Source organism: Mya arenaria, chromosome 5 (genome assembly GCF_026914265.1).
Source record: "Mya arenaria isolate MELC-2E11 chromosome 5, ASM2691426v1".
Classification (NCBI taxonomy): Eukaryota; Metazoa; Mollusca; class Bivalvia; order Myida; family Myidae; genus Mya; species Mya arenaria.
In genome coordinates this window covers 64,873,283-64,899,746 of record NC_069126.1, presented here as the reverse complement: position 1 = coordinate 64,899,746, position 26,464 = coordinate 64,873,283, and the positions used below count along the sequence as shown (strand labels likewise).

At 33.7% G+C, this 26,464-nt stretch overlaps 2 protein-coding genes across 3 annotated transcripts; one reads left to right on the top strand and one right to left on the bottom strand.

Annotated features, from left to right (window-relative positions):
• Positions 1-14,127: 14,127 nt before the first annotated feature.
• LOC128233695 (uncharacterized) lies at positions 14,128-19,169 on the top strand. The gene is made up of 5 exons (XM_052947498.1): positions 14,128-14,241; positions 15,222-15,527; positions 18,035-18,077; positions 18,230-18,285; positions 18,793-19,169. The coding sequence occupies exons 1-5, from the start codon at positions 14,193-14,195 to the stop codon at positions 18,942-18,944; spliced, it is 606 nt and encodes a 201-aa protein (XP_052803458.1). The 5' UTR covers positions 14,128-14,192; the 3' UTR covers positions 18,945-19,169.
• Positions 19,170-22,413: 3,244 nt separating this feature from the next.
• On the bottom strand, positions 22,414-25,014 carry LOC128233466 (uncharacterized). 2 transcript variants are annotated; one of them, XM_052947149.1, is made up of 3 exons: positions 24,471-25,014; positions 23,911-24,048; positions 22,414-22,821 (listed from the first exon to the last, which is right to left on the bottom strand). In XM_052947149.1, the coding sequence occupies exons 1-3, from the start codon at positions 24,619-24,621 to the stop codon at positions 22,607-22,609; spliced, it is 504 nt and encodes a 167-aa protein (XP_052803109.1). In that variant the 5' UTR covers positions 24,622-25,014; the 3' UTR covers positions 22,414-22,606. The 2 variants fall into 2 exon arrangements, with proteins under 2 accessions (XP_052803109.1, XP_052803110.1); XM_052947150.1 differs by having other exon boundaries at positions 24,489-25,014.
• Between the last annotated feature and the right edge of the window lie 1,450 nt (positions 25,015-26,464).

The following is a 26,464-nucleotide window of genomic DNA, read 5'->3' as shown; positions in this document are numbered from 1 at the left end:
ATGCTTGAAAACAATATTAAGTTATATGTAAATTTGGAATTAATTTCTTAATAACTGATAGCAGATTTTTGCTACGTAATGATGTATCTGCAAGGTGGTATGACGTTTAGGTGCAAGGATAAGCTTCGATAGTATAACCACAGGGTGCCTCTCCTTATTTTGTGTTATTTTTGGGGGCTTTCGAACACAGTCGAAATGAATTACCCATAAAAGTGTTTATCAAATATTTGCATAAGAAATGCACAGGTTATAGAGCGGGCAAAATGAATTAGGTAATATTTTGTCGATTCAGTTATCTCTAAAGCTAATCATGCAGTCTGACTGGTGACATACATAATATCAGCTATTTTGCCAATACTCATTGATACAAAGAATATTTGGGATAGTATTGGATATGATATGCGGATAGTTTTGGATATGATATGCTTAAGTGTGAGAGTAGAAAGTGTCACTATGGTCAAAGTTTGGCAAATCAAGCAAAAAATCTCTGGAGTTAATATGGCGCTCTGGCGGTTGATAAAAATGCGAAACGAAACTTAAACCAAGTTACGAAATACACAGACGACGTATTTATTGGTACACATTTGAAATGACTGTTCACTACCTTATACGTTTTACGATCTGTTTTATATTGACATGGCTTGTTAAATTGTTCAATTTGAAATATTTCACTAATTAAATGCATTTGGAAACTGCAAACGTCTTCAAAATCCAAACTTTAACTAAGCAAAACATATCTAAGAAACTAATGTTTAATTTGCATTTTCCTGATGCATAGCAACTGTTTTATTGAAATTAAGGATATCGATAACCATGTAATTTAACAAAAATGTTTTGTTTGATTATTTTCATAATGTCTTTGCCGAACCTATTCATGAATTTTCAACAGACAAACATAAAGTTTCCACTATGGCTATGTAGTAGCAACCATGACCTAATCATTGAAACTTGAAAATGCTCACATATCAAACGTATGTAAAACATTCTGTCAAATGATATACGCCAGTGCAAACATTTTGAAACGTTGAAATTTTAAAGGGCTAATACATTGAAGGAAGTACAATTATACTGACAGATAAAAGACGGCACTTCTGCAGACACTCCTTAACCATTGAAACGTTTAAGTGCTTATAAATTAAAAGTAAGTGAAACTATTCCGATCAAAGGCACAACTTCAAGTTCAATATACTTAAGCCATTCGATATATTTGGATGTAGTTATGCCACTTACATAGTTCCTCATTTGTATTGCTCCCCGGAAGATATCGGAGAAGTATAATGTCGCCGTTTCGTCCGTGCGTGCGTCCGTCCGTGAGTCATTCCTTCAGTCTTCAGTCAATATTCGCGTCCTGGATATTACTCAGCTACTGCCGACTTGTATTCAATCAAACTTTATGGAAAGTCTAAGCTTACAAAGGGAAATAAATATATCGTTAATCAGCACGTCCCGGACTGATGATATTACCATAGTTATGGCACTTTCAATAGATGTATATTATAACATCGGTCCATTCCGTCCTGGGTTTTTCAGCAACTCACTTGTTGAAGTAAATTGGATGTTTCACTAACGATAGGAGCATTATATTTGCCCGTTTCGGCTCGAAAATAACTAGAACGTGTATGGGCCGTTTCTCAGCAATACCAGTTCTAATTCAATGAAACTTTATGTGAACCTTTCCTGACCAGAGGAGATGCGCATATTATCAGCAAGTTCCTATCTGTTGATTTTGAAAAGAGTTATGACACGTTAAATGTCTATATGGAATGATATAGGACTAGTCGAAATGTTCTGTTTTAAATAACATTCAATTCTTTTCCACTCGACGGTGGATGTCAAAACCAAATCACAAACACTGGTTTACCCGGCCTTGCTGCACAATACAGTTAAGGTAACATGAAGGGTAATAGATAAGATTGTGGCATGTTTAAAGCATTCCGTTTACATCGTTATTTACATTCAAACCGTGCATTTCTAAAGTAGCATACTTATAAGATAATTTACACAGCACTCGTAGAGTGATTTAATACCTTGTAATCAATTTGGCTGCCAATCAAGTGAGTTAATATATCAACGGAATTGGACTGTTTTTTGAAACAACGCAATACCAAATCAACTGAAGGACTTATCAAATAAAAAGGCAAATTGTACGCATTGTTAAAGTTAATGTGTAACGTATATTTGGCCAGATGGTGCACTGACATTGTTTCAAATCTGCCTGTACAAATAATTTGACATAACATCGAATTTTATACACATTCAATTAACTCATACAAAAAGCACACTAAAACACAAAAATTATATTACTCCTACATATAACATTAGTGATGTAGGGGTATCGACATGCCGTATTATTATGTTCGTTACATTAAAGAACCCAAAGTTATCTAGTATATCTTGTCAGAATAATAAAAAATATGTTAATTTAATGTGTGAAGCCATTTTGACATCGTGTAGTATGCATATCAACTTCCTTACTCATATCTTAAAGGTATCTACTGGTGACGTGTGAGGGGTTTGCCTTTTACATACTGCTGTTATTGCTATACAATATTCTTCAGAGACATTTGTAGAAAACGTTACTAATAGCTTCATCTGTTTTATTGTGTTGTTATTCAATAAAACCCACTTAATAATTATTCGATTTATTTATAACTTAATTTCAGGCATGACCATTCTGCAAAATACTTTATCAAAACCTACTCGCAAGTACTTTGATTAAAAAAACAGTGCATGAACGTGGAGTTAACTGATGCATATATTTTATGGAATATGCAACGATCAGTATTGATCAATGTTTATTTACATCTCAATCCTCATAATACTATTAGATTTCAATGTTTTCATGTTTAATTAATAGACTCACATATCCCAGTGACCACAATATAATTAATTGATTGAGCGTTTAATTATCACTTTTTTAGACAAATTATTACCGCTGGGCATATCGCTGTGGTTTATAATGTATTTAACTGAAACATTTGCATTAGTTGCTATATAATAATTTCTACAACTTTCAGATTGTCGCCATATCACGACTGTCTTAATAAGGCTGATAATGTTCCATGGTAAGTCTTAATTTCACTATGGACTGTGTGGATAAAGAGAGGTAGACGCTTATCCTTTTGCAAATTTTAATGTCCCCAAAGGTCGACCTTCAGTAGCATCTAAACAGACTGTGTATGCATTTATTAAACAACAACAGATAAACAATGAATGCAAAATATAGTTTTAACTTTTGCTAATGAACTTCAACTGTAGAAGATTATAATAATTCGTTGTAAGCATTGAAAACGTTCAAGTGGAATAACAAACACTGTGTGTGATATTACTAAGAAAGCGGATTTCCGTTTTGTTTATGACCAGTATGCTAAAGGTAATTAATTAGCAAATTGTGTATCGCGTTATTTCGTATTTTTGCAGATAATCGAACAAGTTGTTTGCTGACTATCATCTTGGCTTACTTAGAAGGTAATATTGCGTGTTTATCCAACTGTGAATTCCTGTACACATGACAAACTACCAATATGTATGAGTATCTCAGACATGTATATGTATTCTAAATTTAGTACTGTATTGTTTAATGTCTACTTTCATTGTTTCCCCAGGATATTTTAAAATGAATTTTGTTTTTAGAATGATCTTATATTTTTCTATTCTTTTGCATCTTAAAATAAAAATAATTCTTAAGGAATATGAGGGAAAGTTCTTGAGGATTTTCGTAGTATGTTCTCGATTATTCGTACTTGGTATATATATATATATGTGTTCTGGATCATTATTATTATGTTAATAAGGGCATACTTATATGACTTTGAACAGAGGGTCTTTAAAATGTTCTGTAAAATAGGCCACCAGTATTTATTCTGTGAGAATGACATCTCAACTTTTGTGGGAATTATTCCGAAAGTGTTGTTGCGTATAAAAAGTGCGCATATTGTGTGTTCAAAATTTTATTTTGATTTAGTTATGTTGACATTAAAAATACCAGGAGCAGTAAAGATATGTTGTGACCTTGGACATATTTTTATTCTTGGTATTTGTTTAACTTATTTGACTTTTCTTTAATAACTGTTAGTAAAGTAATGTTATTGTTGTAAAGTTTGTTGCTGACTTTACTTTAATTGTTGCATTTGGTGGTCGTAACAGATGTGGGATGGGAAAGTTCTTATGCATTTTATTTTCATATTACTGTCAATTGTAATAATATTGAAACTAGCAGCAAACAGTCATGTCATTCGACTCCAGGAATAATTTAATTTGGCTAGGACCACTGATTTACTCAATCTTGCCAAGGTTTAAGTGCGTACGTGATAGTTATGTTGTGAATGAAATGTAAGTATCAAAAATACAGTTTGAAATTAATGATTGACTATATTTAAAACTTTGTAAATGGAAATGAGATTTAAAATTCTTAAAAGAACACTTAACAAGAAAAATATTGCTGAATGATTTTTTTTAAACTTCGAAGTAACATGACGGAAGATAAAAAATTTTTGGTATAGACTGGTTTTAATGAATTAAGAAGAAACACGCTTAGAGGCTTTGAAATAAGATCTGAAGCAGACTAGATAGAAAATGACGAGAATGCTACCTTATAGTTTTGCAATTTAGAAATAAAATATTGCTGATAAACATTTTTTGAATGAAAAGAGTGTTCTTTTATATATGACCAGGATGGAATTTTGAAGGGGTCTTATGAATTTATGAAAATCTTTACAACGACAGGGAATCTGTTGATTCTGATCTGGAAGAGAAACTAGACAATTGTGTTAATAATTTAATAAACAAACAGAAATGATAAGTATCATGTACTCTCAAACATATGAAAAAAATATAAAAGACCAGAATATTATGGATTTATTTTACTATATTAAAACTGAACAAAATAGTTTGGAAAATATCAGCAAATTTGTTGTAAGAGTTATAAACCATGATTTTGAGCAATTTAAGTTATCATCCGATAAACGCAACATCACCGTATACCAATATATATCTGGAAATTGATTATCTTGTTATTATTTGTATTTTGTCAGCAAGTAACTTAAAAATAAATCAACATTTCACAAAGTGTTCCTTTATGATGTGTTAAATGTTTTGTTGTCATTTGTGTTTCAATTTTACACTTAAAAGTGATTGATCTTTTCCCGCGTTATTGTGACATTTGATAAATTGTTTCTGGTTACGGTGGGGTGTTTATTTTGACATAATGAGTTAGAATGATTACTGTAAGGTTTTCTTAAATGAAATAAAATATTTGTTTAACAATTCCTAAATGAAATAATGTACTATTTGTGTAAAGAAATATAATTGTGATAGATATATACAGTTGGCGTATAATATTCGCAATTGGTCTGGTCAAAGTACGCATGGAGTCCTTCGGAATCCACACACTTTAACCACCCAAACTGCGTTCATACCTCGATAATGACAGCAATCCCACAATTCATTTCTTAATCATTTGCAGTAAGAGAGTCTATACGGGAGTCTCTTGTTGTTCAGCCCTTTTGACTTGGGTTTTAGTCATTCTATTCAGCGACAATTACGTTCTGATAGAGAAGTTCCTGTAAGATGAAACAGTTATTGTTTTTCAGTATGTAATCTACATAAGAAACAAGTTGTCAAAGGCACGTGAGTTTTCACGGTCGAATCTTTTATTTATGATGAGAATGCTAAGAAAGGAGTTTTAAACCTGGAAGTACTGTCCTTGCTCTTTTGTCTATACTTTGAGACCGTTACACTCTAGAAATGTTCTTACATACACTGTTTACAAAAAAGGCAGATCTCTTAATGATGATGAAAACACTCCTGAAAGGCGTTGAAAACACATTTTTCATGTTCAATAAGTAAAATGATACATATACAGAGTAAGCTCTGACAATGAACTAGTGTCAGTTGCCACAGGAAACATGTATCATTGAATCGGAATATGGGCACTTATTTCCCGACTGGAATAAAATCCAATAAGAATGATTGCTTTGAAACAACAACACATTAAAGACGTAGTAAATGTTCCGCTGAATAATAACCTAATTGATCTATGTTATAGCAATTGCAGTTCGTAATAGTTAAAATGGAACATACAGAATGTACACACCGTACCGCAAAGTGGGTTATATGACTTAAATGGCCTGATTTCCAAAACTGAACACTTGATGATGCAGAGACAAAGTGGGAAAAGCGAAATAATTATTTGACTAAACTAGATGTTCTCACAAGACTCTTGCAAGTTTCACCGAGCAAATGTGATATCAGCCTTTGTAACACATCATGCCTTATACCAGTATAAGGCTATTACATTTAGGATAAAACATTTGGCAGCTACAATCTCAGTGGCTTGTAAATATAGATATCTCTGGTCGTGATGGTCGTGACCGCTACGTCGTTGACATTATACAACTGTGTGATTATTAGGGCATATTGTGTGACAAAGTAAGTTTAACCCTATAGATGTAAAAGATATCTACAAGATTTACAAATGTCAAAATGCTTTTGATATATTGAAAGCCCTTCTCAAGAGTACATCAGGCCTTAATATCATGAAATACTTAGGTCGAAACTAAATCTGCATCTCAACGCAATTTATCACAAAAAAAGCATCGACTTATTGGAAGCCTTCGATAGGTTTCCATTCTAAACACCTATTATTACGACAATTAAGTAGATTAAACTATTTCTGTCAAGATTTCATAGAAAAATAAATTTTGAGCAGAAATTGTACTTGGGTCCTAATTATTACTAGAGTTTTGACTCAAGTATATTTTGATCTAAAGAAAATATTTTTTAATTTACTTTTAACAAATAATGTTAATAACATAACGCATAATGAAACATTTATTTATAATAATCAACAATGTTCTGTTTTGTATAGAATTTTGCGAATATATGTTTTTTATAGAATTTAAATGAAAGGTCGTGAATATTTTTGAAATATGTTCTGAAACTTTCTTATTTGGCTTATAATTTGGCTTATAAGGGTAACGCTGTTTGATCATAGAAGATCGAGTACTTTTAATGTTTCTATAAAGGTTTCACCAATGCTACAATATTTCTAATTATTCTGTCAGGATTATATTTCAACCTTTCAGGGAATTATGCTTAAAGTGTTATTGGATATAAAACGTGCTCATATAGTGTGTTCAGTATTGTATGTGGATTTAAATCTGCCGACATTAAAAATACCACGATCAGTGAAAATAGGTTGTGATATTTTGGACTTCTGTCATTATTGCCTGTTCTACATTTACAAGTATAGCATTTCTTTATATTTGGAAAAAATGTATTGCTTTTTGTTTTCTTAAATGTTGCTGGTTTCTGTTGAGCTAAATGATCCTTTCAGTTTCTATTTTGGTTTATATATTATTGTTGTGTTATCCATCGGAGCGACGAAGTACACACAGAAAATGACAGTGGTGCATACAGAATTTGTCGCAAACATTTTTTGTTGATTTGTCATTTAAGCAACGTTTGCTTACGATATATGTCCGTATAATGTATATTTTATCTTTTAAATGATTTGTTCTAATTAAAATAAAACATAGGCATATATTTAATGTAATATCCTTTTCTCGGTCTGTATTTAAGCTTGTTCCACAGCGGTTACAATATTAGCGTTTAAGGGTAAGGTTAGGGTAGTCATTAAATGCCGAGTATACACTGTTTTAAACTTCAATCGAACTCAGCCTAACGATCAAGTTTCCATCACTCCAACAAGGTATTTAACCATGTTGTGTTTGGAGTGGTTTAAAAAGCAGAAAATTATGTCTAAAGGTAAAGGTAAAGGTCAGAAAAGGCAAATCCGAAATTAAAAAAATGCACAACTTTAATGCAGCATACTAAAGATCTAAGTTGGTTTCGTAAATATTAATATTCTACCTCTTTAGTAGTATTATACATGTGACATGGGGGCGTGACAGACGGACGAATCAATATCATCTCAACTATTTAGAGAACCACCCGTAAAACGGTGTGAGAAATTAGGTTGTAATCGAGCCAGTATTTTTCTGACAAGACTTTTAGAGTTTCCACTTTAAATATAAAGAGAAAAACGGGCACTGGCCATCGCCACAGTGTTTTGGCAAAACTAAATTATTTGAACAATATTGTTCAGTTGTCAACCAAGGCACTTACGTGTTAAAAGAAAGCGATTAACATTTGGCGGAGGAATTGATTGATTTTTGTTTCGAAAAAGAAAAAAAACGCATTTTAATGGAACAGCCATGCCAGTGCGTATATTCCTCATTTGTGAATACGCGTCATTAAGTCCACACACTTCAACTGTTGTTCCCATTGGCTGATAGAAAACGAGCTATGGAAATGAAGACTTTTGTCATCAGATATATCCGTTTATATAGAATATATGTCCGTTATTCATGCATGTATTGTACTCAGAAGTTTATTACGTTAACATTTATAATATAAAACTCATGTTTACGTCTTTTGTTATATATTTTATAGTCAACATCAGATTGTTTTATGTTAGTAATTTATATATTGTAATAAGATTGTTCCAGTGTAAATACGATAGTCAAAATTGATCTACTTTTGATGATTTGCAGTGGTACTGTTTCGGTTCATCATTTTTATGATTGCAATCTAAATACTTTTGTTAATCATGTATGTGTTTAACTAAAAACTCATAAATTGTATTATGTTCTGTTCGGCGAAACTATGTCACTGTTGCCATTTAATGTAATGTTTGGATAAATCTTTACCAATCAATAAATGTTTCGGTTTACTTGTTTAGCCAGATCAAAGAATTAACTAATTTCTGTTCACCAAGTTCTATTGTTTTCGATTAAAGCTGCACGTTGACTGATTCGTTGTTTGGACAATATACTTTTGCCAAAGAATAAACTTATTTATGAATAAATATCTGGAAGGAAGTAGTGGTATCAGCAGCAGCAGCAGCAGCAGCAGCAGCAGCAGCAGCAGCAGCAGCAGCAGCAGCAGCAGCAGCAGAAGAAGAAGAAGAAAAAGAAGAAGAAGTAGTAGTAGTAGTAGTAGTAGTAGTAGTGGTAGTGGTAGTGGTAGTGGTGGTGGTGGTGGTGGTGGTGGTGGTTGCAGTGGCAGTGGTAATGGTAGTGGTATAAGTAGTAGTAGTGGTTTCGGTAGAAGTACGGAATGGTAGTGGTTGTGGGAGTAGTTCGTAGTGGTAGTGGTTTCAGTGGTGGTTGTGGTAGTAGTTCGTAGTGGTAGTGTTAGTGGTACTGGTAGTAGTACGTAGTGATGGTGGTGTCAGTAGTGGTTGTAGTAGTAGTGGTTTTGGTAGCGGTAGTGGTAGTGGTACGTAGTAGTGTTACGTAGTAGTAGAAGCAGTAGTAGGAGCAATGGCAGTGGTAGTAATAGTAGTGGTGGTGGTAGTGGTTTCGGTAGTTGTTGCGGTAGTAGTACGTAGTAGTAGAAGCAGTAGCAGTAGGAGTTGCAGTGGTAGTGGTAGTGGTTTCGGTAGTGGTTGTGGTAGAAGTGCGTAGCGGTAGTGTTTCGGTAGTGGTTTTGGTAGTGGTTGTGGTGGAAGTACGTAGTGGTAGTGTGTTGGTAGTGGTTTCGGTAGGAGTTGTGGTAGTAGTACGTAGAGAAAGTGGTAGTGGTAGAGGTAGTGGGAGTGGTAGAGTTAGTGGTTTCGGTAGTAGTTGTGGTAGTTGTACGTAGTGGTAGTGGTTTCAGTAGTGGTTTCGGTATCGGTTGTTGTAGTTGTACGTCTTGGTAGTGGTAGTGGATTCGGTAGTGGTTGTAGTAATAGTATGTAGCGGAAGTGGTAGTGGTAGTTGTGGTAGTGGCCCGGTAGTGGTTGTGGTAGTAGTATGTAGTGGTAGTAGTAGTGGTGTTAGTGACTTCGGTATTGGTTTTATTGTAGTACGTAGTGGAAGTGGCAGTGGTAGTGGTAGAGGAAGTAGTTGTAGCAGTAGCAGTGTCAGTTGTAGTTTCAGTGGTAGTCGTAGTGGTAGTGGTGGTAGAAGTAGTGGTTTCGGTAGTGGTTGTGTAAGTATTACGTAGTGGTAGTGGAAGTTGTAGTAGCAGCAGTAGCAGGAGCAGTAGCAGTGGAAGTGGCAGTGGTAGTCGTAGAAGTAGTGGTGGTATTGGTAGTGGTTTCGGAAGTGGTTGAAGTAGTAGTACCTAATAGTAGTAGCAGTAGCAGTGGCAGTGGCAGTGACAGTAGCAGTGGCAGTGGCATTATAAGTGGTAGTGCTGGTAGTGGTTTCGGTAGTGGTCGCGGTAGTAATACGTAGTTGAAGTGGTAGTAGTAGTAGTAGTAGCAGTAGCAGTAGCCGTGGAAGTGGCAGTAGTAGTCGTATGAGTTGTGGTAGTTGTATTGGTTTCGGTAGTGGTTGTTGATGTAGTAGTAGTAGTAGTAGTAGTAGTAGTAGTAGTAGTAGTAGTAGTAGTAACAGTAGCAGTGGCAGTGACAGTGCTAGTGGTAGTAATAGTAGTAGTGGTGGTGGTAATGGTTTCGGTAGTGGTTGTGCTAGAAATACGTAGTGGTAGTGGTACTGGTGGTTTTGGTTGTGGTTGTGGTAGTAGTACTTAGTGGCAGTGGTAGTGGAGCTAGCGGCTTCGGTAGTGGTTGTGGTAGTAGTACGTAGAGGTAGTTGTAGTGGTAGTGGTCGAAGTGGCTTCGGTAGTGGTTGTGCTAGTAATATGTAAAGGTACTGGAAGTGGTTTCGTTAGTGGTTGTGGTAGTAGTACGTAGAGGTAGTGGTTGTGTTAGTGGTCGTAGTGGCTTCTGTAGTGGTTGTGGTAGTAGTACGTAGTGTAGTGGTGGTAACGGTTTCGGTAGTGGTTGTGGTAGAGGTATGTAGAGGTAGTGGTAGTGGTTTCGGTAGTGGTGTGGTAGTAGTACGCAGAGGTAGTGTTAGTGGTCGTAGTGGCTTCTGTAGTGGTTGTGGTAGTAGTACGTAGTGTAGTGGTGGTAACGGTTTCGGTAGTGGTTGTGGTAGAGGTATGTAGAGGTAGTCGTAGTGGTTTCGTTAGTGGTTGTAGTTGTAGTACGTAGAGGTTGTCTAAGTGTTAGAGGACGTAGTGGCTTCGGTAGTGGCTGTAGTAGTAGTATATAGTGGTAGTGGTATTGTAAGTGGTCGTAGTTGCTTCGGTAGTGATTGGGGTAGAAGTATGTAGAGGTAGTGGAAGTGGTTTCGTTAGTGGTTGCGGTAGTAGTACGAAGAGATAGTGGTAGTGTTAGTGGTCGTAGTGGGTTCGGTAGTGGTTGTGGTAGTAGTTCGTAGTGGTAGTGGTAGTGGTCGTAGTGGCTTCGGAGTGGTTGTGGTACAAGTATGTAGAGGTAGTGGTTGTGGTAGTAGTACGTAGAGGTAGTGGTAGTGTTAGTGGGCGTAGTGGCTTCTGTAGTGGTTGTGGTAGTAGTTCGTAGTGGTAGTGGTAGTGTTAGTGGTCGTAGTGGCGTTGGTAGTAGTTGTGGTAGTAGTTTGTAGTGGTAGTGTTAGTGGTCGTAGTGTCTTCGGTAGTGGTTGTGGTAGTAGTATGTAGTGCTTGTGGTTGTGTTAGTGGCCGTAGTGGCTTCGGTAGTGGTTGTTGTAGTTGTATGTAGAGTTAGTGGTAGTGGTTTCGTTAGTGGTTGTGGTAGTAGTACGTAGAGGTAGTGGTAGTGAAAGTGGTCAAAGTGGCTTCGGTAGTAGTTGTGGTAGTAGTATGTAGTAGTAGTGGTAGTGTTAGTGGTCGTAGTGGCTTCGGAGTGGTTGTGGTAGTAGAACGTAGAGGTAGTGGTAGTAGTACGTTGAGGTAGTGGTAGATTTAGTGGTTTCGGTAGTGGTTGTGGTAGTAGTTCGTAGTGGTAGTGGTATTGGTAGTTGAACTGAATGAAGCAGCAGCAGTGCGTAAAAAATACAAACTGACAAATAGTCAACTACACATCCGGACTTTTTTAGAAAAAAAATGATAAGTATCATAACCTTAGTTTTAGCTCGGAACGTTAACATTTAACACAAATCAGGGTCATTGTGCGAAATAACACTCCCGATTCATTTTATTTTCTCGCGTATTTTAACGTCTATTGCGAAAGTCAAAATGATCGGTATACACAGTTTGCCTCTGTTTTCCAAGTAAAAGATGCGTTGGACCATTTTCATCCCATGTCGAAAAGTTATTGAATATTTACTTTTACGTAACGTCTTTTATAAATCACCGGTCAATCGTTTCTGCTATATAACCGGTAGTTCGGTAGGCGGTCTATTATTCCAACTATTTATGTTGGTCAACCAGTTGCCTTTGGTATATGTTGTATATTCTTTCATTTTGCAATATTAAATAACGCATCTATCGGAGAAAAAATAACAGTTATAATTTCGAAAAACTCAGTCACATATTCTACAACATATAGACTTTTTAAAATAAATTTGTGCACTTAAAATTTACATGGCTAGTTTGTTTGTTTTATAACAGATTTTGTTTCATTTTTGTGTTGAATTTAATTTCGTTTCATTTACCACGCCAGTAGTTTGACTGTGAAGCTCCGCATTCTTGTTACCGTTTTGATATATAGGATTTAATGTTAAAACAAAAACTAAGAAAACATTTTTGACAAGGCTCTGACTACTTGCTTGTTATATTATCCTTTAATCACTACTTAAAAGGACTTTACACCAGATTGGCACCAAAATTATTTTTTTCTGTAACGAATCTCGCAACAATTATTCAATGAAATGTTTTACTCTTTGATACCATAATTGTAAATAAAATACTAAAATGTAAAAAAAACGTGTCAGAGACCGGGTTCGAACCGCTGTCGCCAAAATTGCAGTGCAGTGTTGTATCCACTGTGCTACGAAAGCTTACCCTAAACATTTGGAATATTTAAGCTATATACCTAACTTGGTAATATCACGTGATAACATCGACTAGCCAATCACGCATAAGGAATGAATTCTACTCGGTATACATACCTTGTAATCTTTTTTAATGGAAAAATTCGAAAAAAAAACTGCGAAAACCTAAATTAATTGTAATGTATGTGGTACTTCAGTCAGTAAGTTTCAATGCATTGTACACATCGATACCAAGTTTTTGTCATTTTTCAACATTTTTTTTTCCTTTTTTTTTGCTATTTCATCATGCGGAGTACAGCCCCTTTAACCACTTTTGGACATAACATTTTGATTGGAAGCGTTTATCTTCAGGTGCCCAATGTACAAGTAAGCCTGTCATTGCATTATGCCATTGTTAAGAACTATAAACGTTTGATGCTTTCCAACCGCTTAAAATATCGGTATCTTTTGAACAGTTTCTTTAAGCTCGATTGTTTCACGAAAGCTGTAAGAATCACGCTCGAGTCCATTTCATGTTCAGACACTCGTACTGATATCCATAATTGAGAGGCCATGATAAGATACCCCTGGCGGGGAACGAACCCACAACCTCTTATCAGTATCAGTTAACGTGGGCTTTAGGGCTAACATAAAGTTATTTTAAAGCCAGAATGAACTTACAAAAATAAATTACCAATATTCCTCAATCTTGAATCAACATGAAAGCTTCGAAATATATATTGATGTGATATTAGTCCAAAATGAGAAGGAGTTTATATAATTTCCGTCTTGTGGAAAAACAGATATTGCGAATATCATCATCATCATCATCATCATCATCATCATCATCATCATTATCCTCCTCTTCCTCCTAATCATCATAATAATAATAATCATCATCATCATCATCATCATCATCATCATCATCATCATCATCATCATTATTATTATTATTATTATTATTATTATTATTATTATTATTATTATTATTATTATGCAGCCAATAGGCAAATGTAGAAATGAGAAATATATCCGCAACTATTTTTCTTGCCGAATAAATCTATGAAGAGGCTTAACAAATACGTCTTATCCACTGTATGGGACATGTATTTCATGTACTGTGTTGTACAAGGCGATTTTCAATTTAAGTGAATCTTTATCAATAGCGACAGTGTTTATTCTTCATAGAAAACAATACATTTCCCTGTGGCGTGATACGGTAAAACTAGTTACAGATATGTATACCTGTATAGCGTCACAAATATGCATACCCGATAATAGTGAATTAGTGAGGAAGTAAAATGTCTACTGTTTGTTTAAATCAAATGCCATTAGGCCTGCATTTATGAACTTCAAATAGATATATCAACTTAAACGTTCAGGTATAATATCCCTGTTCAACGTGCTAGGAAGTATGTTTATTACATTATAAAACGAGACATGAGGACATTTATGCGTTTGTGCTTCTTGACACTTCTCAAGACATATGGTTAGTCGTATTTGAATTTTACGGTAAACAATTGGTTAGAATGAATCATGTTTTCATGGTTTTTCATCATTTGCATTTATTCCAGTAATAATATATTCACCATTTACTTAAATCATTTGAAATATCTGAACGCTTCAGACTTAAACATATGTGTAACTATCAAAGTACCGAATCCGCCTTTAAAATGAGAATTATTTAATATAGTTATTCCAATTAAATAGGCCTTTGAACTACTTAAGTGATTTATCTAGATAATTTGAGAATAGGTGTAACTTGAAGCTTAACCTGGTAACAATTACGTGTAATTGCGAGCTCATGGTGAATGGATCATAGTTTGAATATAATAATAATTTGTTTTGAAACATTTTTACGCTATATAGACTACCTTTGGTTAGCAATTTCTATTTTATATGATCTTTCTCTCATCAAGGAAAGCCATGGAATAGTCCAGGTGCCAAAATATGTTCCACTATTCGATACCCTAATTAGGAGCTTCTAACTTATAATTATGACTAACTCTCTCCCGATTACGAATGTCTATCTCCTTAGTAGGATTTACTCTCTCCAATGCACGACTAACTATCTCCTAAAGAGGTGAAACTAATTCATTATCATGACTTACTAATCCTCATAAGGAGATACCCATTGTTTTGCTTAGTGACTTGCATATTCGCATTTATACTATTTTGTTATTTTTTTGTCGTCTAGTATTAGCATAAATCATAAAAAGTATCATTATAAGATTATATATATGTTTCATAATGAGCGGAATGACCCATGATAAAACACACGGATTTTAATTGATCTAGGCGTTGTTTGTATGTATTATAGCATATTTTGTCGAGCATGATTTTAATGATGATATGAACGTTGTAAACTTAAACGCTGCTCAGCAAACTGTGGTATATGCATAATATAGGAAAACGAGGTGAGATACTAAAGCTGATTTACACTAAACTATGCATTTCTTATATTTACAGCAGCACAAATTCACATGTCTGCCAATGTGTTTGTGAACGAAAACGATTCTGTACCAGTCACCTGTAATACCACAGAACCTGCATTTATTGTAGAATTTTACATCGGCAACGTGCAATATGCGACAATATTTCCAAAGAGCGATTGTAAAGTCCTCTATGCTAATGTAACCTGCATATGCGAAAGCATTACAGTTATAACTTGCATGACATTGATCCTGAAAAGAAACGACCATGGAAACAATGTAACATTTCTTGCTCAATATGGAAGTAGGAGCGTTATATCGTCCGTCGTTATACACGTGATAGGTATGTTTTGTCTGATTTTTTTTATTTGATTTTTTAGCCAATTACAAGACAATATTATCACACATAGTTAGTGGCCAGATTTTCAAAATGTCTTGATAAAAACAACATTATAGCATTATAGCAAGATAGCATGCCCTAGTAATTACTACGTTCCAAGAAATATACGAGAGACCACACCATCATTATGAGGAAAATTAGGGTATAGAGAGTAAACATTTAAAAAGGCTCAGTATACTTAGTGAGAAAAGAAAGTAAAGCTTTTTTATGATTGTTTTGTTTTCATGGAATATTTTAGTCTATGAGCGGTTTATTTTTATTTGAGGTTATGACATCATTAAAAAAAGATGGGACAACGCATAGGGCACGATGGTATTTTCATGTATTTATTTTATTAACTTCCTTTGTCTTTTTCAAATCCGAATGAAAAATCTTCCAAACAAAACAAATGGAACGATTATTTTGCTCAGCGTCACCATGTATCAATTTATTCGTATTCGAAATAATAATGATGCTCAATGTAATACAGCAATAACTACCACCTTCAAAATTTTCATTTAAAATAATTTCGAAATAACAAAACTGTATTTAGTCTGGGTTCCAAGGTTGAAAAATAAGGAAATGTATTGCATCCCTCAGCTAAACAAACTATTTGTATATCATTTTGAAGTTTTAAATTTGTAGATTATGAAAGTGAGTTTGGCCACTTGGTGGCTCTAACGAAAAGGAAATATGCAAGATTGCCACCATTAATGACCATTAATGGCTATTTCAGTAAAAGTACTGTTCAAACATGGCTATTTTCATAAAACAACTAAGAAGGAATATTTCCGTAGTTATTACTTCTCTCGTTATATTCATTTCAGGTCATTTCACACTTAAGTATGAACAAAATAAATCAAAATTTGATTAATCCTCATAACTATTCTTCTTTTATAATTTGTTTATGTTTAGTTTGTGAAACAAAATGTGGCAGGTTTTTAAAGTGTATGTTCTTTCACTTAAAATAAATTTTGGTTATAACTCTTTTTTTTTGAAAACGCCAAGTTCATACTAAACCAGCATGCCAAAGGTGATCGCACGATCACTTTCCTGTAATAGTCTTATGGCAAACTATGCTAGTGTTACACTAAAAGGTTTATCTACATGCATTGTACATGCATGGCATGTATTTAATTCATACAAATCTGTCCACATATTAATCTTAACTCTCTCATGTTAAGTTCAAGCTCAATAATGGAAATTTCAAAGTCATGATTTGAAAAATACCCCTAAAATGTTTTTTTTCCTGTTTACTTTTTATCAATCTCAAATAACAGATAGGATGCGTCGAAAAGCGTTGACAGAATTGTACATTATGTTCTCTCATTTAGAACAATGCTTTAAGGTACATTTTGTTTTTCAAACGCCAATGCGAAGGTTTTATACCATTTCAGCGTGCCAGTTTATGGTGATCGCACGATTGCTATTGTTGTACGAGACTTATTGCAAATTGTGCTGGTGTTAAAATAAAAAAGTATGTATATCCTAATGCATGGCATGTATCTATTCATAATGTGCTGTATATTGACATATTTACTGATCTCTTCAATGTCACTGTCAGTTCAAGGTCAAAATACACTAAAACAGAAACAGTTGAGATTGTTTTCTGTTTTCGTTTTTTTAACAATGTATTTTTTTATCACTGTTCAGTTACTTTAAGTTAACACATCCATCATTAGGATGTAAATATATATTACGATATTAACATCGAGATTATTTCTAAGTTTAACTGATAATGATTAACTACCATAATGACGCTACATCTATGTCATAATATATTAAAGAGTGGTAATAAAACAAAATTTAACTATGATTATATAGCAACTTTATTTGTTAAATAGCATATTACCGATATCAAAAAAGCGCAAGGTGAAAACTTTAAGACTATTCAAACTTAAAATTTCGTAGCTTTAAATTTAAATTTTACCAATAGCTTTTTTGATTTATTGATTTAAGGACGACTTGCCTTAAGTGTTGTTTTTTTTAAATATGTCATGGAAACAACTATTTATGTGCCAGTAACTATTAACCAAGACCTCAAAACCTTGAAGATGTTTATTATTTTACCATGAAACTTAGTACTATGAATATACGTGCAGTATATCCTATCACTCAGGTTTATCAATTGAAATGTAATGTTTTTCTACGTTGTCATTAATGTTGACATTAGTGATTGATTATTCTTGAAAATTGAACACTTAAACCATTACTGTGAAGCACTGGCTCTGTGGCACTTTTCATCATATGATTTAACAGTTGCAATAAGACCGAGACTGATGTTTTCAAAAAAGGTCTTCTTGAATTCTTTTTCTGTTTTTTATTCATCTTACACATATTTATGATATACACTTAAAGAATTGTTCACAACACAAACTGCTAAAAGGTTCTCAATACAGCATATTTAATCCTTTATCTCTCAACATAAGCTATTTGTTAAGCCACCTATCGTGTTAGTTACTATATTTCAGACATGAATCAATCCAACAGCAATGTTTCACAAGAGCATGCACGGTAATGTATAATTTAAATTATACAGCCTTGTCTTTTTATCATTTTTATGTGTTGAAATTGTATTTATCCTTTACAAATTTGACTGCAAGGGTCTTCATTAATAGCGTTTTGGGCTCAGACCATTAAATAGATCTTACATACATATATTTTAGATACGAAGACCTAAACATGTTGAGGTGCACACCAAATGGCGAATATACAGCTTTGGGTAGGTATAGATAAAGGTATAGATAATTATAACAGTTCGAAAATATGCATGAAACTGGAACCATGCATCTTAATATGGTTTCATTCGTATTACAGAAACATGACTCGTATTATGAACTTTGTTTGTGGATTGTTTAAATGGGATATTTTTTTGCATAAGATATGTATTATAAAATGTTGTCGCTTGCCATTCAGCCAATGAGCACTTAACATGTCTGCAGTTTCTTTTATTGGCCTACGTGAAATATTCGATTCTTTTATATGGCAATTACGCTATACTCAATGTTTCATTAATAAATATAAGTCATATCGAGTTAATATATAATAATCACATTGTCACTCCCTTGGAATGAATTGGTTCAATTGGTAAAAATATATATAATATGAATAAAAATCTTTACTTAAATGCAGCAAAAAATGGTAAACATAAACAGTCATTCAAATTAATATGAAATTATTCGAGTATACAGTGCCCCCTATATAAATATAATTATGATTTATATTACAGGGTTCAACACAAAAGACAACATCAAAGAAAGGACTTCTTCATCTGAAAACAATCAATATGAAAATCTGACACTTAACTCGACGAAAAGAAATGAACAGGAGTTAGCTCTCTATACAATTGACGTAAATACCGAGAATAATACCAGTGCATGACTAATTACTGATCAAATGCAATTGTATTGTTTATTTATAAAATTCCTGTTCTTGTTTGTGTCTGTATAGTCGTTTGGCTTTTAATTAGTTTTAAAATATGATGACAAAGTTTACGAGTATTGGTTACGGTGGTGAGAACTTTCTTTGACCATCATTTTCAATGAACATTCACTTTTTGCATGTATTTTGAGGTTGATGAAAATGTAAGCATTATTATCATCATACCTTTTTCTGTTATACAATTGTAATATTTTACTTAATATTATAAAGCAAAATAATTAAATTTTATTGAAACGATTTTAAAGTAAAAATCAAATGAAATTTCCGATTAGATAAAATGTCGTGTTGTTTCTAATCAAAATGTCTAATTATATACAAGAATTGATAATAATGTATATAAGATTTGATTTGGCATAAGAAAATTTCATTGAAATAAACAAAATACAAAAAAACTGATAGTAACTGTGATATTTATTGGTCATATATAGTATATAATAGAAATTAATAAAACGATGGTCCTTCTAAAAACTCAAGAGACAGCTACAATCAATAAACTTAATCGCTTTATCGTTTCCCTATTATGTACAAAATTGTGTTCTGCCCTTGTTATAAGTTAAATGCACGGTTGAATCATGTATCAAAAAGCATTTCTAGTATGATATATCTTCTCCGAAAACATGTTTTAATACAATGAATCATGTACAATGTACCTTACTTTAGAAAATAAACACGCTGTTTAAGCATTTGAATTTCTTCATCAATCTGGAAATGAAAGATTCAGATTGAAACATATTTATGAAGTAACGTAAACATATTGGTTCTTGTTACATGATAAGTTTAATTTACATTATTTATCACGTGACATAATCACTTTTAATCAATTAATTGCATATTAAGCATATAAATGAAAGAGAAAATTAAAAACATATGCATGATTAATAACAATACCAAAAGAAGTTGGACTGCTGCGTTCTTCATCCAACAAGGAACAATTTAAATCCATTTCTATTATTGCACTACATTGTTAACAATATAAGAAGGTATAACAAATGTTTCATGAATAAATTTACACAACCGTAGGGGAACATTTGTATTAACTGTTTGTAAAATTTCAATGAATTTGACAACACTTGGCTTTACATAGTAGGTTTTCGAAAGATACAGTTTCCGAATATTTTCATATGCTTTACAAATACAGACAAAATGATGCTCATCTTCCAAATCACCAGAACCACATATTAAACAATTATCAAAATTTATTATATCATTGCCTATCGGCCAGTTTCAATACGTAAAGGGTGTGAAGATAACTTTAATTTTGTAAAAGCAATGCAGTATGCTTTCGGTACATTGTCCAAATAAACATAAAATTCAAATATATGTTTTAACTCTATATACATGAATAAAACAGGGCTAATCTGTACAGAGTTAAACCATGTTTGTTTGAACTGGTCTATCAATCTTTGTTAATAATACATGGAAGTAGTTTACATTCAAGCTATTTGGGTTATACCAATTATCATTGAAACCTGCATTTTCTAATAAAGTCTTTTCACTTGATTGTTTTAACTCTCTATACATGAATAAAACAGGGCTAATCTGTACAGAGTTAAACCATGTTTGTTTGAACTGGTCTATCAATCTTTGTTTTTATAATACATGGAAGTATTTTACATTCAAGCCATTTGGGTTATACCAATTATCATTGAAACCTGCATTATCTAATAAAGTCTTTACACTTGATGCCCAATTACTTTTACCTCTTGCCACATCAACCAACATACTTTCATATAAACGCTGAACAATAGTATTATTACTTTCTGATATTTTACACCAAAACTTGATAATTCTAACATATCTATTAATATACAATGGGTATCTACCTAGCTCGCCATACACAGCAGCTGTACAAGTTGAGGTTTAAACATGAAATATTGTTTTACAGAATTTCAAATGTATACGTTCTATTTCCTCATTTTTGTACTAAAACCCCATAACTTACATCCATAATTTAATATTGAAACAAAAAAAAAGAATCGTATAATTGACAAATAGTACTTGGCTTAAGTAAAAAAGGTTTGACATTCACTTACAGAGCATTTAATGCCTTTAGACCTTTACCAGCTAAAGTGCTTTGATTTTGTATGAAACTTCCGGTGTAATTGAATACAGTGCCTCAGTAATTAAAATTATCTACAACTTCTAAAGGTTTATCTCCATATAGCCAGTTCTCAGTAACATTGCCTCTTTTTCAAAATGATTTTAGAAAAGCAACTTACAAGAGTAATACCCCGATAATTATTCACATCACTAGGGTCATTTTCCTTAAAAAGTAGATCGGAAATAACCGGTAACCAAAATACCCTTTAAAATAATATCAACTGAATGGGAAGCCAAAATATCACTCGATGCAATAAAATATTCATTAATCAGCTTGTCACCTGAAAAGGCTTTATTTTTCTTTAATTGTTCTGCGATGGTCTCAATTTCCGGTACAGTAATTGGAAACTCTAATTCTTCAAAATAGCAATCATTGTCATCAAAGTTATGGCTATTACAAAAATCTTCAGTATAAACATAATCTGCGTTACCCATATTATCTTTCAAATTAGAAAAATATTATATATAAAATTGTTCAACAGAAATATCATTATTAATAGACTTCTTTTTACTAAAAAGGTTCTAAAAGTATTTTGGCTATTGATGCCGAAGACGTTCAATACTTCTCATTTTATTTAGTAAACCATGTACTTACTTATGTTTTGGGTTATTACCGTCCCCCTTTCTAAGTCCCATTTCGAAATGTTTTGGTCAGAAAATCAAATCCCTTCCGCAATCACAATTCTAAATTCGTGATTACTCCTGTTTAATTCATTGTACAGTTCAGAAAGAAGACACAAGTTTGAACTGTTATAACTTTCTTGTCATTGCATCATTTTCTACGACGTATTCAGATTTATGAAGGTACAAATTGGACCAAAATATTATAATGTTCATTAAGAAGTAAAATGGTAAATTAAACATTAATGCCATCTTTACGTAGAAAACAGGAATGCACTGGATTTCAAATGGTCGTATATTTCCAATGATGTTAATTTCTCTATAAAAGGGTCAGAATGTATTGTAAAAACGTATAATTTACAAAGCATATATTTTCCCTTTTTTCAAAACAAATGTCATTTCAACTCTTCTAGTTTGTCCTGATGTATAGTTTCAAAGTTTATCATACTCTTTCCAAAAGCAAGCCAACCGTCCGGTGTTATGATAATACTTTTAATATTGCATCAATCACTTATGATACCATTTAAAGTGTTGTGTTTTATCTTCCCTGAAAATGTCAATTATTATCTGCTTTAAAAATGTGAACATGTAAAAAGGACGATGATGATGATGATGATGATGATGATGATGATGATAATGATGATGCAAAAATATTAATGAACAATAAATCACTTTCAATCTTTTAATGGCGACTAAAATTTCTTCAAGACTGCCACATTATTGACCAATATACTTTACTGAATACTGTTTTATACCGCCTTTAAGCATAGTTTCACGAATAATATGTCAAAAAACAGAAAACAGTCTTTTAAATGTTATTTTGTCTGTAACATAGTCATACATTTCCAGTAATATTTAAACGCTATGATCATATGTATATTTTACATATGTGTTTCTAGTGGATTGAGTGAAGCATGAACGAGATTAGCTGGCGGCAGTTCCCTCTTAGACAAGATAAATACAAAAGCATATGTAATGGCAATGCCCCACGCAAGAATACAGGCACGTATACAAAACGAAGAGCCATTGCCGCCGCGTAATCCCAAATGTGACGTCGCCTCAGAAAATATTAAGTACCCAGCCAGCATGAAAATACCTGAAAAATAAGTACACCATTTAAGATGTGAATGCTCGTAAATACTCAGTTTTGTATTAGACATGTACTTTTCAATATACAGTTTTCAAGGAAAACCTGCTTTTACAAAACTACTGTGTAATGATTGTATATTTGTAAAATATGATAATTTATACCAAGCTGTGACATCTGCGATATGTCTGCATTTATCGTAATTTTGTTAACATACTAATTCCTTGTGCGCGGTAGGTATTAGCCCATAGCCAGCATGTTTTATTGGAGAAAGATTCAATGAAAGACATGCATGTTCTAGTATATGTTTAGCACTACTAAATCACTTAACGTTTCACACACCATTCTCATTTTATACAGCCATTGGTTATGACGTTAGATGTTTTGAAGTAAGATTCATAAAGGGGCGGATCACGGATTCGACGTTAGAGTGTGCGTAACTTAGGGTCGTAACCTTTTGACTTGCACCCATTCTAAAGTATAGACATAAAGTAATGTTTAAAGTGTTGACATGGGGGCTGGGGTACAATTTTTTATCCGAAATGGTGCATTTTTCATATTACCTTTTGCCCCCCCCCCCCCCCCTGGATCCGCTGTTGTGTTAGACAGCCATGCATATATCATGTCCTTATTTCACTATCCGTTTAACACTACATTGCAAATAAAATGTCAATACAACATTGATTGGAAGCATTTATTTTCACTTTTTCATGTACAATCAAGCTTGCCATATCATCTAATCATTTGTAAGAACGTTAGATGTTAATGCTTTATTACCCCATATAATTCTGGTATCATTTGATAGAAGGTTACTTGCTAATTAATACTGCGTAAAATTAATGACCAAAACACAGTATAAAGTTACTGTAGTTTGTGTTTTTGTTCTTTCTTTCAACTGAATATGCTATGAAATTTACCATTTTCAACCAAAGCCTGTTTGTAATGTTTGTTACTTTATATGTTTGTATATTCCTTCATTCATATCAAACGCTATCCGATGGTGCGCAAGTAAGATGAGGTCACCGGATAATAAAATCCCTATAGTAATACATGGAGTGCCTTGATGTAAATGCTATAAACCGTCAAGATCGTTGCTACCTGAGACGACAGCCAGGCCAATGGTTATGAAGAGGAACACTTTGATGTTTTTCTTGACGAAGATACTTGCCGTCACGGTGGTACCGATCGTAGCAAACAGGCCCAGAAACATCATGGCTCGGGTGGGCTTTACCCAACCTGCCAGTAAACGAAGACTCTTAATGAAGTTACATGTACTCGCTTTTGGACGTTTAATGAGTTCCATTGAAAGAGTTTTGCTTGAATGGAGTCATTTATCAAGTAAACCGCTCATGTTCGGACATTTAAGAAATGTGGATAACTTAATGTAATATGTTCCTGTTAAACATTTTAGAAATGAATGTATATTCTGAAAAATAAACTTTTTATTGGCTTTTAGGTAAAGCGGTTCGTTCAGATATAGAAACTGAGAATCGATTTTGTTTAGTGATAACCAGAATTTCTTCAAATATTTCTATTATAAAATAATAAAGTGACGAGATATTGTAGCATTTTTTTTTTAAACGAACTTCTATTTGATTAGTCTCTTTTAAATGGATGTTTATGCTTAGCAAAAATTTAATAAACTTTCATCTGCTTACCTGGCATATCTGACCAACCTGTCCAAAGTCCTACCCTGGGGAAGGGTGAATGATCGATCCAGTCGTCCAAAATGAGAGCAAGATAACAAAACAGCACATTAATACACGCTTCTCCTACACCAACAATACCTAGAAACCACTTTAATTCCATGTATAAAACAAATAACGGTAAAATCCAAATGAGATACGATACACCGTTCAAGTGCCGGAAGTGTGTGTAGTACTCGTAATCTTACAGGAAGCTTAATAGTTGCACCATAATTGAGTTGCTGTTAGTTTGTTGATTTGCTAGATTTTCCGCCATATGGTTTAAATTTTAAAACGTGAATGTCGAAAGCAAATTACGACAAAGTTTCAATTTAAGTTAGTGACATTTTATATTCAGTTTTAATATGGTTTGTAAGGAAAGCTTTAAATGATTTTTATAAATTATTTATTTAGTTTTAATATGGTTTGTAAAGAAAGTAAGTTTTAAATGAAATAAAGTTTATTTTTAAAGCATTAAGAATGTATCAATATCACCCATTACAAAGCAATAAATGCATGGTCCTAACAACTTTCATTCGAATGTCAACCTGCTTAAAATATCTAGGAAATAACTAGGAAGTTATCCATTAGATTCCTGCTGCCTGATTTCACTTTATGATAAACACACGGATACCTGCCTTATGAAAACAATGGAGGAACTTAAAGAAACCTGAGACATTATATTTATAGTTTATTTTCATAAGGGGGAACAACTGAATTTAGTATAAGTGTCAATTTTAGGACAGATTGTTGGCCTTAGTACGCTATGCAGTGCCTTTGGATCAAGATTTGTCCTACTTTAGTTCTTTTGTTTGATGTATTCGCACACCGTCACAGTTTAAAGTTACCAGGTGGTTACATTACGCATCAAGGTGATATTTTTATGCATGTTATTTGTATTCAATATTTTATTCATTCATTTATTATTTCATGTAAACTAATTGGCCAGTTGCAGTAAGTCTGTGTTATAGGTGCTCGAGTAAAACAAAGACAAAATACATGTATAATGACAGGATATTGCACTCAAACAGGAACCATAAATGGAAGAGCCCCACATGTTAATGTCTCCTACGGGACAGTTCCTGTACCGTCGACATCATCGGAGATTAATTTGTTTTAGAGCACTCGACAGTTATTGGTGTACTGACATTTAATAAATGTTTCACTAAGTCAGTTTTGCGCTGGTATTTGATAAATTGCGTACATGAGAATAAATGCGGTCTAAAGGATAGTGCAGCAGCAGTCGTCACCGGTGTCTGAGCTACGCTGCTTTGAGGTGGCAGGTTGGTTGTACGTAACGGCTGGCCATTGCTGAGGTGCCGCTCCTCGCTAGGGGACCTGCAAACGCTTGCATAGGCGCGGTCCAGTAGTTCAAAACCCATAGGTGTCTGTATACCATGATCTTTGAAACTGCGCGTTGTTGTCAACCTATAAGGATACTGTTTGTCACCAACAGGTTGTGGCGGACCGCACTGATCTCGAAAAACGCTATGTAGCTTTCCCATCACATGGCATTGTCCTTAAGTACAAAACACGATTCATGGCACGAATAACGCACCCCTTTAAACGGACGTTTTCCCTCTTTGATTTCATAGTCATTAACGTTCAACTGCTAAACACGTTTGTCTACAAACAGTAAACCGAAAATCTTTTTAAGCTGACACAAGCATACATCTTAAGAAGAAAGGAGGTGGACATGAATGCTTCATATAGGCTCGTGTTTGATTATTATTACCAACCATAAACAAGGTACCTGAATCATGACCTTGTCGTCAAGCTCGTCAGGTGAGAGGAGAAAGCAAAGAGACACGAGGGCGTCCGCCGCTACAGATACAAGCTCAGTAGCAAAATATTTAAACATAAACCCGGTTTAGTGGCACTGGGCAAATGCCAAAGACATAGAACACAATATCACAGACAAGAAACATAGAAGAACAGCACAAAACTCCACAAACAGCACAATGCAT